This window comes from Macrobrachium nipponense, chromosome 36 (genome assembly GCF_015104395.2).
Source record: "Macrobrachium nipponense isolate FS-2020 chromosome 36, ASM1510439v2, whole genome shotgun sequence".
NCBI classification, from domain to species: domain Eukaryota; kingdom Metazoa; phylum Arthropoda; class Malacostraca; order Decapoda; family Palaemonidae; genus Macrobrachium; species Macrobrachium nipponense.
Window position 1 is genome coordinate 39,645,710 of NC_087220.1, and position 15,104 is coordinate 39,660,813.

General features: G+C 38.2%; 1 protein-coding gene across 2 annotated transcripts in view; it reads left to right on the forward strand.

The window, feature by feature from the left end:
- LOC135203311 (uncharacterized) overlaps positions 1–15,104 on the forward strand; it is a 251,748-nt gene that overhangs the window by 57,537 nt on the left and 179,107 nt on the right. Inside the window, exon 1 of one of the 2 annotated variants that reach the window (XM_064233060.1) lies at positions 4,213–7,349. The exons of the other annotated variant lie outside the window; for it this stretch is intronic. Coding sequence (XP_064089130.1) covers positions 5,241–7,349 — 2,109 coding nt within the window. The 5' untranslated portion in view covers positions 4,213–5,240. Of the gene's footprint in view, positions 1–4,212; positions 7,350–15,104 lie in introns of those variants that run through there. 2 annotated transcript variants of the gene reach the window in all.

A 15,104-nucleotide genomic window follows, 5' to 3' on the forward strand; every position in this document is an offset into this window, starting at 1 on the left:
GGAGTCCATCACTTTTTCTTACTATGTGTGCCGTTTCTAGGATCACACTCTTCTGCATGAGTTCCTGGAGCTACTTCAGCCTCTAGTTTTTCTAGATTCCTTTTCAGGGATCTTGGGATCGTGCCTAGTGCTCCTATGATTATGGGTACGATTTCCCACTGGCAATATCCCATATCCTTCTTATTTCTATTTTTCAAGATCTTGATACTTATCCATTTTTTCGCCCTCTCTTTCTCCTTCAACTCTGGTGTCCCATGGTATTGCGACATCAATGAGTGATACTTTCTTCTTGACTTTGTCAATCAACGTCACGTCTGGTCTGTTTGCATGTATCACCCTATCCGTTTCTGATACCATAGTCCCAGAGGATCTTTGCCTGTTCGTTTTCTATCACTCCTTCAGGTTGGTGCTGCGTACCACTTATTACTGCAAGGTAGCTGATGTTTCTTGCACAGGGCTCCAGTGGAGGGCTTTTGCCACTGAATCATGCCCTCTTTTTGTACTGGGTTCTGTGCGAGTGCCGGGCATTCACTTGCTATGTGGCTTTATGGTTTTCATTTTTCGTATTGCACTTCCTACATATGGGAGAGATGTTATTTCCGTCTATCGTTCTTTGAACATATCTGGTTCTTAGGGCCTGATCTTGTGCCGCTGTTATCATTCCTTCAGTTTCCTTCATTTAGCTCTCCCCTCTGTAGCCATTGCCAATTGTCATCGCTGGCTAGTTCTTTAGTCTGTCTCATGTATTGTCCGTGCATTGGTTTGCTGTGCCAGTCCTCTGTTCTGGTCTGTCTTTCTCCTGTCTCTGTATATTTCTGGGTCTTCGTCTACTTTTATTAGTCCTTCTTCCCATGCAACTCTTTAGCCACTCGTCTTCACTGGTTTTCAGATATTGCCCCAGTGCTCTGTTTTCGATGTTGACGCAGTCCTCTATACTTAGTAGTCTCTCCCTCCTTACTTTCGTGTTATGTATAGTCTGTCCGTATTTGCTCTTGGTGTAGTGCTTTGTGTATTGTCATAGTTTTTCCTGGTTTTCTGATCTATGCTGCGGAGTTCTGCCTTCGTCCATTCCACTATTCCTGGGCTGTATCTGATTACTGGCACTGCCCATGTGTTTATGGCTTTTATCATATTTCCGGCGTTGAGTTTTGACTTGAGTATCGCCCTGAGTCTCTGCATATATTCTTTCCTGATCGTGTCCTTCATCTCTTGGTGTTTTATATCTCCTCCTTCCATTATTCCCAGGTATTTGTATCCTGTCTCATCTATGTGTTTGATGTTGCTCCCATCTGGTAGCTTTATCCCTTCAGTTCTCGTTACTTTGCCTTTTTGTATGTTGATTAAGGCGCATTTTTCTATTCCAAACTCCATCCTGATGTCCCCAGATACAATCCTTACAGTCTGGATTAGGGTATCTATTTCCTTGATGCTCGACCATACAGCTTGATGTCGTCCATGAACATCAGATGGTTGATTCTGTTGCCTCTTTTCTGGAGTTGGTACCCGGCATCCATCTTCTGTAGTACTTTTGTCATGGGAATCATGGCTACTACGAAGAGTAGTGGGGACAGTGAGTCGCCCTGGAAGATCCCTCTCCTGAATTAATTAACCTCTGCTAGTCTTATTCCAGAGCTTGTAAGTATTGTATTCCAGTTGTGCATTGTATTTTTGAGGAAGCTGATGGTGGTTTTCCTCTGCCCCGTATATTTTCAGGCATTCTATTAGCCATGGTGTGTGGTATCATGTCGAAGGCTTTCTTATAGTCTATCCATGCCATGCTTAGGTTGGTTTTCCTTCTTATCTACTGTTCTTCCATTACCATTTTGTCTATCAGGAGACTGGTCTTTTGTGCCCCTACACTTCCTTCTGCAGCCTTTCTGTTTGTGGGGGATGGTGTTTGTCTCCTCTAGGTAGTTGTATAGCCTTTCACTGATGATACCTGTTAGTAACTTCCACATTATTGGTAGGCAGGTGATAGGCCTGTAGTTACTGGCTATATTTCCCTTACTCTTGTCTTTTTGTTACTAAGGATGTTCTTCCTGTGGTCATCCATTTGGGTGCTTGGTGATTTGAGATACAATGCTGGAGTTGTTCTGCTATTCGTGGGTGTAGGGCCTTGAAGTTTTTGAGCCAGTATCCATGGACTTCATCGGGACCTGGGGCTTTCCAGTTTGGCATTTTCTTTAGTTGGTGTCTGACTGTCTGTCATGATCTCTGTGAATCTTTGTTTTATTCTCCCTGTTTCTTCTTCCTTGACTTCCTGGAGCCATGTTGCATGTTTGTTGTGTGATACCGGATGCTCCATATGTTTTCCCAGAGTCTCTTACTTGGTTCGGCTTCAGGAATTTCTGGGTGGTTGTCTTCCCCTCTTAGTTGGCTGTATAGTCTTTTCTGGTTGGTTCCGAATAGTTTGTTGCTGTTGGTATCCCTTATTCCTGTTCATGTACCGTGGATCATTATTATTATTATTATTATTATTATTATTATTATTATTATTATTATTATTATTATTATTATTATTATTACCTAATGAACATCAACTCGCAAAATAAAAATCCACACGAGAGAAAAACATCGGAAGAAATAGGACGAAAAGAATGCCAAATAAGAAGAATCAACAGACAGAAACGATTGAATCACATGTGAAACATTTACCGTAAACACAAACTGACCTTTCTTCAGTGTATTAATCTTACTCTTTCAGTTTCCCTAGCAATCTTTTGAGTTAAGGGAAAAATAGTCTTAAAGATATCTTTTATTTTTGTCTATTTCTGTGTCTTCAAAGTCTGAAGTATTATTCTTCAACACGGATCACTTCCGGAATGTGGATTTTGGTACGCTGAGCCCGAGAGCAGGCTGCTTAAAGTCCGGATTTCCTCTCATCAAGGAATTAGCTACAGAACGGGTTGTCGACTATCAAATCCCGAACAATCTAACATAAGAAATCACAGTAAGAGTTGCAGGACACACATTCTTGATGCTAGTCATTTTGATATTGTAGGAAGACCCCGACATATAAACGAGCTAACTATTCTTGAATCAATTATGATTAAGCTAACTGTGCCTACTCCTAACCACCATTCATCTTCCACCGAACTCTTTTTTACTTAATTACTTGTCCAGATTCTTTGTTTACACTCCCCTCCATAAAACGTTTTTGTGTCATACGCTACCGCTGTGTGTAGGTGTCTTGTTTGCTTGTTCGTTTTTTATTTTTCTGTATTGGCTCTTGGCCCTTTCACTGTTGTTCTTGTTCCTTTTTTTATTCTTTATTTATTAAATAGGTTTTTAATTATGGTGCTGGTAAACATTTAATGTGTATATCTTTTACTGCTGATTCGCAATTGATGTGTAATCGTAATTTCATCCTGGAAAATGTATCAAACTGATACGAAACGTAGGTGCATAATAAATGGATAACGGACAGAATGCGTCTCCATACTCCAATATGCTTATACATGTATATGTATATCCAAACATTGTGTATATACATATATATATATATATATATATATATATATATATATATATATATATATATATATATATATATGTGTGTGTGTGTGTGTGTGTGTGTGTGTGTGTGTGTGTGTGTGTATGTATCATTAACAAAACAAGCTGAGTTTTTTTTTTTTTTTTTTTTTTTTTTTGTTTGACTTTTCTCTCCAGTTACATGTCCTGCTTATAAGCAGACCGCCACTGTAAAAACTGTTTTGCTTGCTTTGAAGCTTTATTGCATTGACTAAGCGATAAATAGAAAAAAAAATCCTAGAGGAAAGAGAGAGTTATCGTCGTGATAAGAAGTGTCAACATCTCCCCCACCCCCTTCACCTCTTACCCTCTCCCCAATTCCTCTTTGGCCCCTACCCACCGGCTCTGCCCTTCCTAGGGTCCATATTACAAGAGTAAACAATTCCCACCCCTGCATCCTCCCTCGCCCTAAGTTGCTTAGTATGATTTATTTTTATCTGGGAATTCGCTATTTCATGACTTTTCAATCCCATGTTGAAGTTGTCACACACGGCAAACTCAGAAAGTGCCTACTTTTTCCTTGTGTCAAATGCAACAGGAGAAATTGCGGGAATGTGCAGTAGATGTCATGCATAAGGCACCAGGGTCCCTCTAATGAAGGCTTCCGACGAAAGGCAATGTCAAGGCTGCTGACTTACATTTTCAGTTCGGAAGGTCCTGTCTTTGAGTGAGGTCGTGAGTGAATAACAAGATTTTATGAACATAAGATAGAAAAATAGTTATGAATAAGGGGAAATTTGTTTTATGAAAGTCAGTGAGGGAGATCTTTTTACGATGGGATTACATAACATTCAGTTTCATGCACTGATGGCTAACAAGATATCGTTAAAAGAAAAATAAGAGCAGAAGATTGGGAACGAAAAGTTTCCTTTTATATGTTACCGTTTGATTGCTACTAAGTAATCAGATTTCACTGAAGTTTGATCATGTATTGTAAGGTCTCCAATAGAAGTCATCCTTCATGGAAATCCTCCAGATTTTTCTTCTTGGTGTTGAATGTTTAGGAAAATAACATTCAGTTACTATGAATAGTGTATTTCCCCCAAAGAACATTCTCACATGAGAAACCTACATTATAAGTGAGCCTTACTTCATATTCGTTAAGTGTATGACATACCAGGAAGACAATTAATTCTTTGTGTTGGTTAGATATATCTCAACATGCTTCTTCGGAAGGGAAATTGAATTATGAACGTAAAGTTTTGCCATTATTCTATATGGAAAAGAATATATGACGTAAAGTTGAGCCGAGAAGAGTCAAGATAAGCACATTGTGCTAGAAAGTGAAATTCCCGAGTCCAGTAGGAGTTTTCACGTGAATATAAAGCTGTTAAAATAATATTTGCAATTAATATAAGAAACAAAAATTATACTTTGAGTTTAAATTTACTGGGGAAAATCGTGTATTTTTTAAAGCCTGAATTGAGACTTGTGTACTACTTATAGTGGAAGAGAATAGATATCAGCTCGTTTCTTGTACCTAAAGTCATATTTATGAAATACTTCAGTTACTTACGAAAGAGGAAGACTTGCTTTTGTCTCAGATTACTGTTAGAACAGTGTAATCTCCTTTGCAGTTATCAAGAGGAAAAACTGATGGTGAAACATAATGTGGCAAACTGAAATAAAAAAAAATGGTTTGAAATAATGAAATATATACAGCCCATATAAAGTATTAATTAGAAATTATATTGGAACATATTGAAGCCATGGTGTTAAACACTAAGAAGTCAGATCGTCAAATCATAAGGTACAAAACTCACTCATGCCTTGAACCCAGTCACAGTAAAAAAATAGTGAGGTACCCAGGTCACCTTGCATATCACAGAAGATGTGCAATTATTGCTACCAGGTTGAAAAGGAGAGGGGCGAGGAAGAAGAAGACGAATTGGTTATATCACAGACTCCTTTTACCTCCTAAGGTATCTAAGAAAAAGAGATCAAGCAAGAGGAACCACGAATTTCTGGAGCACCACCTAAATACAGAAAATAAGACTAAATCCGACAATTCCAGAAACGTTCATTGTGTCAGGTCAGGGAATTTGAATAGGGTCAGCTCTAGAAGAATGCTCAAAGACCAGAGATATTTCAGTGAACGACTGAGATCTAATGACTCATGGCAGAATTCTCTGAATAATAAGGAAGGTACTTGCCATAGTAATGAACTTGAGCCAATGCCCTTAAATGAGTGGAAAATTGTACTGAATAAAAAAGATCAAGAGGAAAGCGCAGACTATTTTGGTCAGCAAGATCACAATGACACAGAAAAGAAACTGACATGGGAACCATCAAAGGAAGGTTTAGAGACACAAGGTTGTGACGTTAGCAGTCATAATAGGGAAGATGGCTATGGAGGTAAGTGTAAAGAAGTTGAATTAGAACTTCTATCAATAGAACAACGGCAATATATGGAATCTGAGTTTCCAAATTCTATAACTGACCATTCTGTTTGGAACTTTCCAATTTTGCCCACAAGCGTCATTACGGCACCACTAAAACTTGGCATGCTCTACCATCAGAAATACCCATTTCAAAGGAAAATGCATAATGATGCCTTTTCCTCATTTGAAGTTTTAGCACAGAAAATAAACCTACAACCAAGACCTGGTATCTGGAAGAAGGATAAGACAAGTTCATCCAAATATGAATTGAAGGAGCCAAAGGTGAATGTCATTGATTTGAGCCTCTGTCTTCCACAAGTGGAAAATAACCCTCATGAAACCAGTTATTCAATTTTTGCCCCAAAAAGACATTCAGATATTGCTGATAAAAACCAAGATTTATTTGGCCCGGCTGTAAGTTCTTTCCTGAATGACAAGGTTGTTTCATCCCACAGTATAAAAGAAGACAAATGTGATGCTGGTTCTGATCCAGCGCAGGATATGGAAGCAACTACGCACAATCCAATTGTTAGAAAACTGTTAGGTTCGAATAAATGGTCCTCAAGACCACTTTCGACAAAGTCAGCGCCAGTTGGGAACAAATTTATTGGCCGGCATAACCAAATTGTCAAGAACATAGCTAAATCAAAGCAATGGATGGGCAGACCTCAAACTTCAAACACTCTTGGCGCAAATCGGTTGGATCCCAGCTCAGCAACAGCAAGATGCTGGTCCACTGAAGAAGAGGAAGAGGATGAATCTCTGTTTGCAGATGAGAAACCTAAGCCCCAGAAGAAAAAGAAGAAGAGTGGCAGAAAAAAGAAAAGGCAGCTGGAGCAAGAACGTGAACTTAGTGCTAAAACAGGTCCCCTTGAGAGTGCTACAGACCTACTCGATGATGATATTTTTGCTGAACTGTTGAAACTGTACACGCCAAGAGACAGCCAGAGGAACTCAGCCACCAATAGCAAAAGCAATTTTCAGAGGAAGAAGAAGAGAAAGCGTAGTGGGTCCAAGAAGAAGGAGGATATGCGAAAGGCCCTCAGGGAAGACATTCTGGTTTCTTTGAAGCGCAACACAGCTTACTGGTTTGAAGTAACGTCTCGCCTACAGACAGTCTCGGGAAAATCAGGACCCAAAGCTGAGGAAGACATAATTGAAAATACCCCAAATGCAAAAGGTAAAAAGAATCTCAGGGCAGCTGTGCATAAGGCTTTTCCAAAGCTCAACAGAGGGAAGCAAGGTAGCAGCATCGATAAAGCTAGCAGACCATTATCACCAAAACTGCCACTTATTGACCAAAAGAAACCCCCTTCAAAGTTTTACAGAGCAGCTGCTGCAGTTGTCAGTGCTGAGAGAAATTACTACAATTTCCTGCCTCCACTCAATGCCTCTTGGTCAGAAGCACTTGAAGATCTTTTTCCTGCGGTTGGCCAAGTAAGACCCAATTTATTTGTATATAATATATATATAAATTAATCTTTTTCAAAGTATTGGAGTTACATCACAATTGAAGTACGCCTGTTTGATTAGTCTAAGCCTGTCGGTGGAATTCAGTGTCCTACAAGAAATTTATTGTGTTTATGTGTTAGGTTACTGTAAACAGTACCTTACCTCTTTTGGTCAACTTCAAGAACTATTCAGAGTAAAGGCTGAATATTTTAGTTTCGAAATATGTATATTTTGTTACAGGGTAGATTATTACAATGTCATAGTTAGTGAAAGGAAAGTGTTCTAGAGGAAAATGTACTTTCATGTCTACATTAAGTGGTTAACAGTAATAATTCATTTCAGTCGTGCTGTGTTAAGCTCTTTCTCCAGTTCCCAAGAAAAACTGATTTCATAGTAACTTAAGAGATCATTCCCTTTACTCGAATTTACAGATTTATTCTTTGGACACATTACTGCTGAAGAAAGTAATAACTACTCATTTAAATAAAAATTTCCTATAGCTCTTTTATTATTATTATTATAGTTGTTGTGAAAACAGACAAGACCCAAGGGGCGTTTGGTATTGGCCTATTTAAAGTTTTGCTAATGAGTCTATACGAATTTTTCTCATATCCATTTTAGCACTTTCTTCCTCTGAGTTTTAATCTCTCTCTCTCTCTCTCTCTCTCTCTCTCTCTCTCTCTCTCTCTCTCTCTCTCTCAGTGGGACCACCTTGACGTGGTGAGGGGCGCTCTTGAACCCCAGGAATTTGTTCCTGGGTTCGAGTCAAAGAGTCAGAGTCTCGTATATCATTGTTTAATTTTTTTTATTAATTGTTGTGGAATTTTCCACCTTTGTAAAATTTATTAGACATGAATCTAGTGGGAACTGTGGTATGATCACCAACTGCCTGATAATGTTCGGACCTGAGAGATATCAGGCGGAACTATTCTTTAGAGCTGGACCACGGATTCCAGGTGGGTCTAGTTCTGGGGATAGGACTCTCGGCATTCTATCCTGTTTGCCAATAACATGATTGGGGTAGGGATGATTGTATTCTTGTAATACTCTCAGTCCTGTCAAGCAGGTTTGGCTTACACTTGAGCCACTCTAATCATGTTATACCATCGGGTAGGGAAGGGACGCAGACATTTGGGATTTGTTTCTCACTTGTGCCATTGGTGGAGGAATAAACTCCATCAAAGGCTGATGAAGTCTTTTTAATGTTTTCAAGTTTAGATTTTATAATGTTTTTTTTTTTTTTATTCTTATATATATATTTTTTTTGCCCCCTCTAATCTTTATGACGAGTAACTATAAGGATTTGAGTACCCCTGGACCTTTTGATGTTTTGGCGCAGATGACGACCTTGGACAAGGCCTTGGACCACCCCCAGGAAATCTCAATTAATCAAGAGCACAATGGTAGCTCTACAAAACATTGTATTGGAAAATTATCAAATGTGAAAAATTGGCGAGTGCTTCATATCATAGACATACCAGTGCAGTGTAACTATGATACTATTTTGACAACTTTCCATTTCTTTGGAACTATAACTGAAATAAGGATGTATTTCCTTGAGGTTGCATCAAAATAGGAAGCATGGATTACTTTTGATAAATATGAAGATGCCATAAAGGCTAGTAGTAATATCAATACATTTCAAATAAATCAGTCTGTTATAGAGGGAGCTTTGACAGATGAAGTACTAAAAAATTTGGATGGATATGTACCATCTGAATGGGTTCAAGATACCCATCAGAAAACAGAGGTCCATAATCCACCCAGCACTCCCAAACCGCCTATGTGGCTAGTTGATACAGCAATGGAGGAAACTTACAATAGTTAAAAGTTCTGCAAGTACCTCCAGAAAAAGGTTGGGGAAATAAAGAGTGGAGATATATCTAGATTTGGAAAACGTACAGTGCTAATACATGCTAAATCAAAAACACAAGTATAAATGCTATCTGCAATGAATCCTTGTAGGTATGATATGATTAAAGACATCAGACCCCACCTGAATTTTAGTTATGGCCGAGGTGTCATTTTTGACAAAGATTTATATGAGTTTGCAGAAAGTGAGATCCTTGAAATGAGCCCATTCACAGTGTGGAAAGTGAAAAAGACACCCATTGCTAATATGATAATTTTGACCTTTGAAGACCTTAAGAGTGAGAGTAAGACCCTTCCTCCCAAAACCTATACAATGTTTCAACTGTTTCAAGTTTGGTCATTCATTAAAAGTGTGAAGGAATGTAAAAGTTTGTATAAATTGCTCTGCCCCTGAGCATGGTATTTGTTCTGAAACACCAAAGCGTAGTAATTGTCAGCTGAACCATAAGGCTAATGATAAAAATTGTGAAGAATATAAATATGAACTGTCAGCAGTAGGTGTATCAACCCCTGTGGTAGAGGCCCGGGTATCTGGGTCAGGTGCTCAGTCACTGTAAGCAAGGGCACACACCACCAAAGCAGGCATGCTGCCTGTGGTTGGAAAAGAGACTCCTCCAGATGAAGGGGCTCTCTCATCATCTCTTCCATCTCCTACTTTTAAAGTAGTAAATCTATCACAGGCATAATCTCTGCCTGATCTAATGGAGTCAGAACAGTTAAGGAACCCCAAGAGAGGAAGGACTCCTTCAGGCTCTCCCACATGTACTCCAAAAAAGTATGCTTCGATATATAACAGCTATACTGTGCTTTCCTCAAATGAAGCAAGTACTTCAGTGGAACACAACCACCAAGGTAAAGAGGTGGCACAAATTACAAAGGTAGATATTCATCCTCCTCCTAAAGAAAATCAAACTAGGAGAAATAAAGATCGCAGGGTTAGTCATAAAAAACCATCTATTTCCAGACCACCCAAAGAGGAAAAAGAAAGGTTTCCAAATCGGATTCGTAAGGACTTTATTCAACATCCTATAAAGGATTGCGTTCTCGTGCTGAAAATCTAAAGGTCCTCCTAAGAGAAACTAATCCTTGAGTAATTTGCCTGAAGGAAACTCAATTAGGTCCAGCGCAGTTCAATCCTGGACTTAAGTATGAGATCTTCACCTCCACCCCTCCAGCAGGTGATCGAGCCCATGGAGGAGCAGCTATTATTGTAAGCAAATCACCGGAATGCTCGCCTGTAGCCCTCAGTACAAATTTACAGGCTGTTCCTCTTAAGATCACATTAGACAAGCAGATTATTGTGTTCCATCTACCTGCCTCCTAGATCAAACTTCACAAGTGCTGATATCCAATCACTAATTGATCAACTGCCACAGCCATTATTTATCCTTGGTAACTGTAATCCCCATAATCCATTATGGGCAGGACATACTTCAGATAATGAAGTTAAAATTATAGAAGACATTATTAATAGTAATGATATTGTGCTTTTAAATGATGGTACTATGGCTTACCATAATATACATTTTAATTCTTACTCTGCTATTGATCTGATTATATGTTCCTCTGCAACAGCTTTAGATTTTATTTGGTCAGTAAATGAATTTTTAAATGGCAGTGATCACTATCCCATTCTTTTAAAGTATGCCAGAAATGCTACAGAAATGGAAGCCATTAGAAGTTGATTAGGAGAGATTTAAAAGGGAAATCCATCTAGATAAACCATTTGAATCTTTTATCAACCTCAGTAAAGCATATGAGTATGGACAAACACTGTATTAGCCAGTGCAGAAGCCTCTATTCCAAAAACTACTGGCAAACCAAGGTGACCAACAGTTCCATGGTGGGACAAAAAGTATGCCACCTTAAGAAAAATTACTTGAAAATGCTACAAGAAGTACAAATCAAGTGGCACTTCCACTGCTAAAACACTATATCAGTGAGCCGATACTTTCATCATGCCAAGAAAGACTCTTGGATTTATTATATAAATGGAATTAACTCTAAAACATCATCAAGGTTTGTATGAAAAAAGTTACGAAAACTTGCAGGGAAATTTGTGCCATCCAAAACTCCCTCTTTGAGAGTAGGAAATAACCTCATTACAAACCCTTCAGATGTAGCTGAATCATTGGGTCACAATTTCTCCAATATTTCTAGCCCTAATAACTATTCTAGTAAATTCCAAAGAATTAGGAACACTCAGGTCAATCTGAATTTATCTGGTGATAACCGGAAGGCATACAATGCAAGATTCTCTCTTCAAGAACTACATGAAGCACTCTCTTCAACAGATGACACTTTTCCTGGTGGAGATACAATTTTATAAATAATGCTTAGGAAGTTACCTGAAGAGTCCAAACAACTACCTTCTGAAAATCATTAACAAGATTTGGGAGACAGGAATTATGCCAAGATCCTGGAAAATTTCCATTGTAATCCCAGTTCAAAAACCAAATAAAGATCCCAACAAACTGCAAGTTATAGACCTATAGCACTAACAAGCTGTGTTTACATGTTAGTGGAAAAAATGATAAATTATCGCTTGGTATGGCACTTAAAATCAAATAAGCTTCTCTCTCCTTTCCAATTTGAGTTTCATAAAAATAGATCTACCCTCGACCCACTTATGAGACTCTCCAACCAAATTCAGCAGGGTTTTGTCAATAAGTGTCAGACAATAGGGGTCTGCTTTGATTTGGAAAAAGCTTGCAATACTACTTGGCGTAATGGAATTCTTAAACAACTACAGAAAATAGGTATTAAGGGCAACTTAATTCGGTTCATTCGTTCTGTCTTATCTGAGAGATTTATAAAAGTGAGAGTAGGGAACTTTCTATCATCCCCATTTAGACAAGAGGAAGGTGTTCCACAAGGAAGTGTTCTCAGTGTGACCCTCCTTGCTGTTGCCATAAATAGCATCTTGGATGAAGTTCCAAACCCTTTTAGAGCTTCATTGTTTGTGGATGATTTGGCCGTTTACTGCACTGCCTACGATGCTATATCTGCATGCTGATATCTACAGACAGCTATTGATTCTGTCTCCAAATGGGCCAAGCTAAATGGGGTTAAATTTTAGCTATTAAGAGTGTAGCTATCTGCTTTTCAAGGAGCAGACATATAGAGGTTATACCTAATTTAAAACGTGAGGGATCTATTTTACCATATACTACTGATGTCAAAAATTTGAGAATGACTTTTGACTCAAAACTCACTTGGACCAAACATATTGATAACCTTAAATGTAAAATAAAAGCATCTTTTAATCTTTTGAAAGTAGTCTCTGGATATGAGTGGGGAGTTGACAAGGAATGTTTTTTAAGGCTTTATGATGCACTTTGTAGATCAAAAGTAGAGCATTAAAAGTAGTTCCAAAATTCCTTCCAGTAAGGTCATCCGCCAACTTGACGACAGGAAATTTAAACCAAGGTCATCTGTTCCTTTCCAGGTAAGGCTACATCAAGAAGTAAATAATGATACTTTAAAAGATCAGAATATTTCTCAGTTGGTTGCCTCCAGATTCCCTGCCATGGCTTATCCCTAAAGCAAAAGTTTGTAACAAAACTATGGTTAAGAAGAACCTTACTGATGAAATGGCAGAGAGTTTATTTTTAGAACACGATGTAACCCATGATGGTGCGTATAAGATTTATACAGATGGTTCCAAATCAAGAGAGGGAGTTGGGCTAGCCGTAATTACAGAAGATTCTTATGAGGCTGCAAAGCTACCTCATTCCGCTCCAGTATATACAGCAGAACTTTCTGCCATTAATAGAGCACTAGCTCTTGTTCATTGCACCGAGAAAAAGAAATTTGTAATATATTCGGATTCTAAAAGTGTTTTGGAAAGTCTTAATATTTGCAATTCATCATATCCTTTGATTCTTCAAGCTCATGAGTGGCTCTTTCGAATTTCTTGCAAACAGAAAGCTGATTTGTTCTGCTGGGTTCCTGCCCATGTAGGGGTCAAAGGTAATGAAAAAGCTGATAGAGAAGCAAAAAGGATATGTAATAAAAATCACTGGCTATCCATGAAGTTCCAGACATTGATATGAAGTCTCCTATTCGAAACTATATCCTCCCAAATGGCAGGAGCGACGGTCCTAAAACCTCCTTGCCACAAACAAGAAACTGAAGGCAATCAGACCTAATTTGAATTTTTGGTAGTCTCCATTTCATTGAGATAGGAGGACTGAGTTTGTTTTAACGAGACTCGGTATTGGTCATTCCCGATTGACACAGCTTTATACTGGAAGGAAGGGAGGCTCCAGTCTGTGCTCGCTGTAACTGCCTGTTGACAGTTGAGCATGTTCTGGTTTGTTGCCCAATTCATGGTGCTGCCCGCACGAAATTCGGTCTTTCAGGGAAACAACTAGCTTATATTTTAGATGATGTTTATGCCGATAACCTTGTAAAATTCTTAAAAGAGATTGATATATATTATGAAATTTGGCTTATTTTACTAATATTTAATTTTACCCTTCACCTAATGCATACAAGCGTATGCAGTTATCCTTTAATTTGTATTTTAATATAAAATTAATTTTTTATATGTTTTTTATGAAATTATTTTTTAATGAAATGTGGTTTTTAAGTTTCATTGCCTTTAGATTATCATCACGTTCATTTACATTTCATTAATCATCAAGTTATTTATTTCTTTCCATTACGGAGCTGAATGACGATGATAGGTCCCAGTGCTTGGGCTTGTCCCTAAATTTCATAATCCATCCATCCATCTCTTTCTGTGTGTGTGTGTGTGTATGTGTGTGTGTATTTATAATGCACTAAAGTTCGTGTTTGATTTGTTTGCAGATAGAAAATAAAATCAATACACATATTGTTGATTTATTTTCATCTTGTTTGAAGAAGAGTTTGACTTTGGTAAAAATCTAGTGTTGGTTGTATATGTGCCGCAAGTGTATTTGTGAACGAGTCCGGATTAATAAAAGCAGAGTAAATGCAGTTTTCTTTATTTAAAAAAAAAAACAAAAAAAAAAATTGCTTGGATGTAATGTTGCGTGTATAAGATATGAGAATGAACTTTTTATTTATTTCATTTTATTTTTAAACACGGTTCAGTGGCTTTCATCTTCTCTGCCGCAAAACTTTGGATTTGGATAATCTTGTATCTCTTTCCCGACTTGTCCTCCTGCTTTCTTCTTTCTTTTCCTTCTACTTTGTCGTTCTGCATTATTTTATCCTGTCTCCCTCTTCCTGCTTTCTTTTTTTTCCGACCTACAAACTCCATGGTCGGGACCTTCCCTTCCTGTCTGGTTAAGCCCTTCCTTTCATTTTTCATTTTTGAGGTGGCTGGGTGGGGGTCTCCGGGCTAAGTAAAGGTGTATGGTCGCCTAGCAGCTTTATGTTTTTCATTAAATAATTGATTCCGTTAAATAAATGAGTCAGAAGTTGAAATATCAGTTAGTACATATCAATCAATCAATCACCTACAAGTCTGGAAGCCTCAGTTTCCTTCCAGTCCAATATGGATCCCGTCACCAACACACCTATCATAAATTTCGTATTATTACCATCAGCACCATCATTAGAATTAGGGTAGCACTATCCTTTAATAAAATCACCCATGAATATTTCATAAGGGCTTGCACTTGAGGAATTGACGCCTGTGGTTGTATGTGGTTGACACGTGTGTGAGAAGCCATAATTCTGCTAGTTCACGTCTAGGTGTGAGGTTTCCCCTTTATGAGAAATTTGTTATTATTTAATCCTTGCTAATATGTACGTGAATGGTGTTCATTCATTCCTGCAGCACACATCGGATTGGTTCTTATTTATTCTTGCATAATATATCATATTGATTTTCAGTTTTCCCTATAGGATATACATTCATACTCCTGCATGATA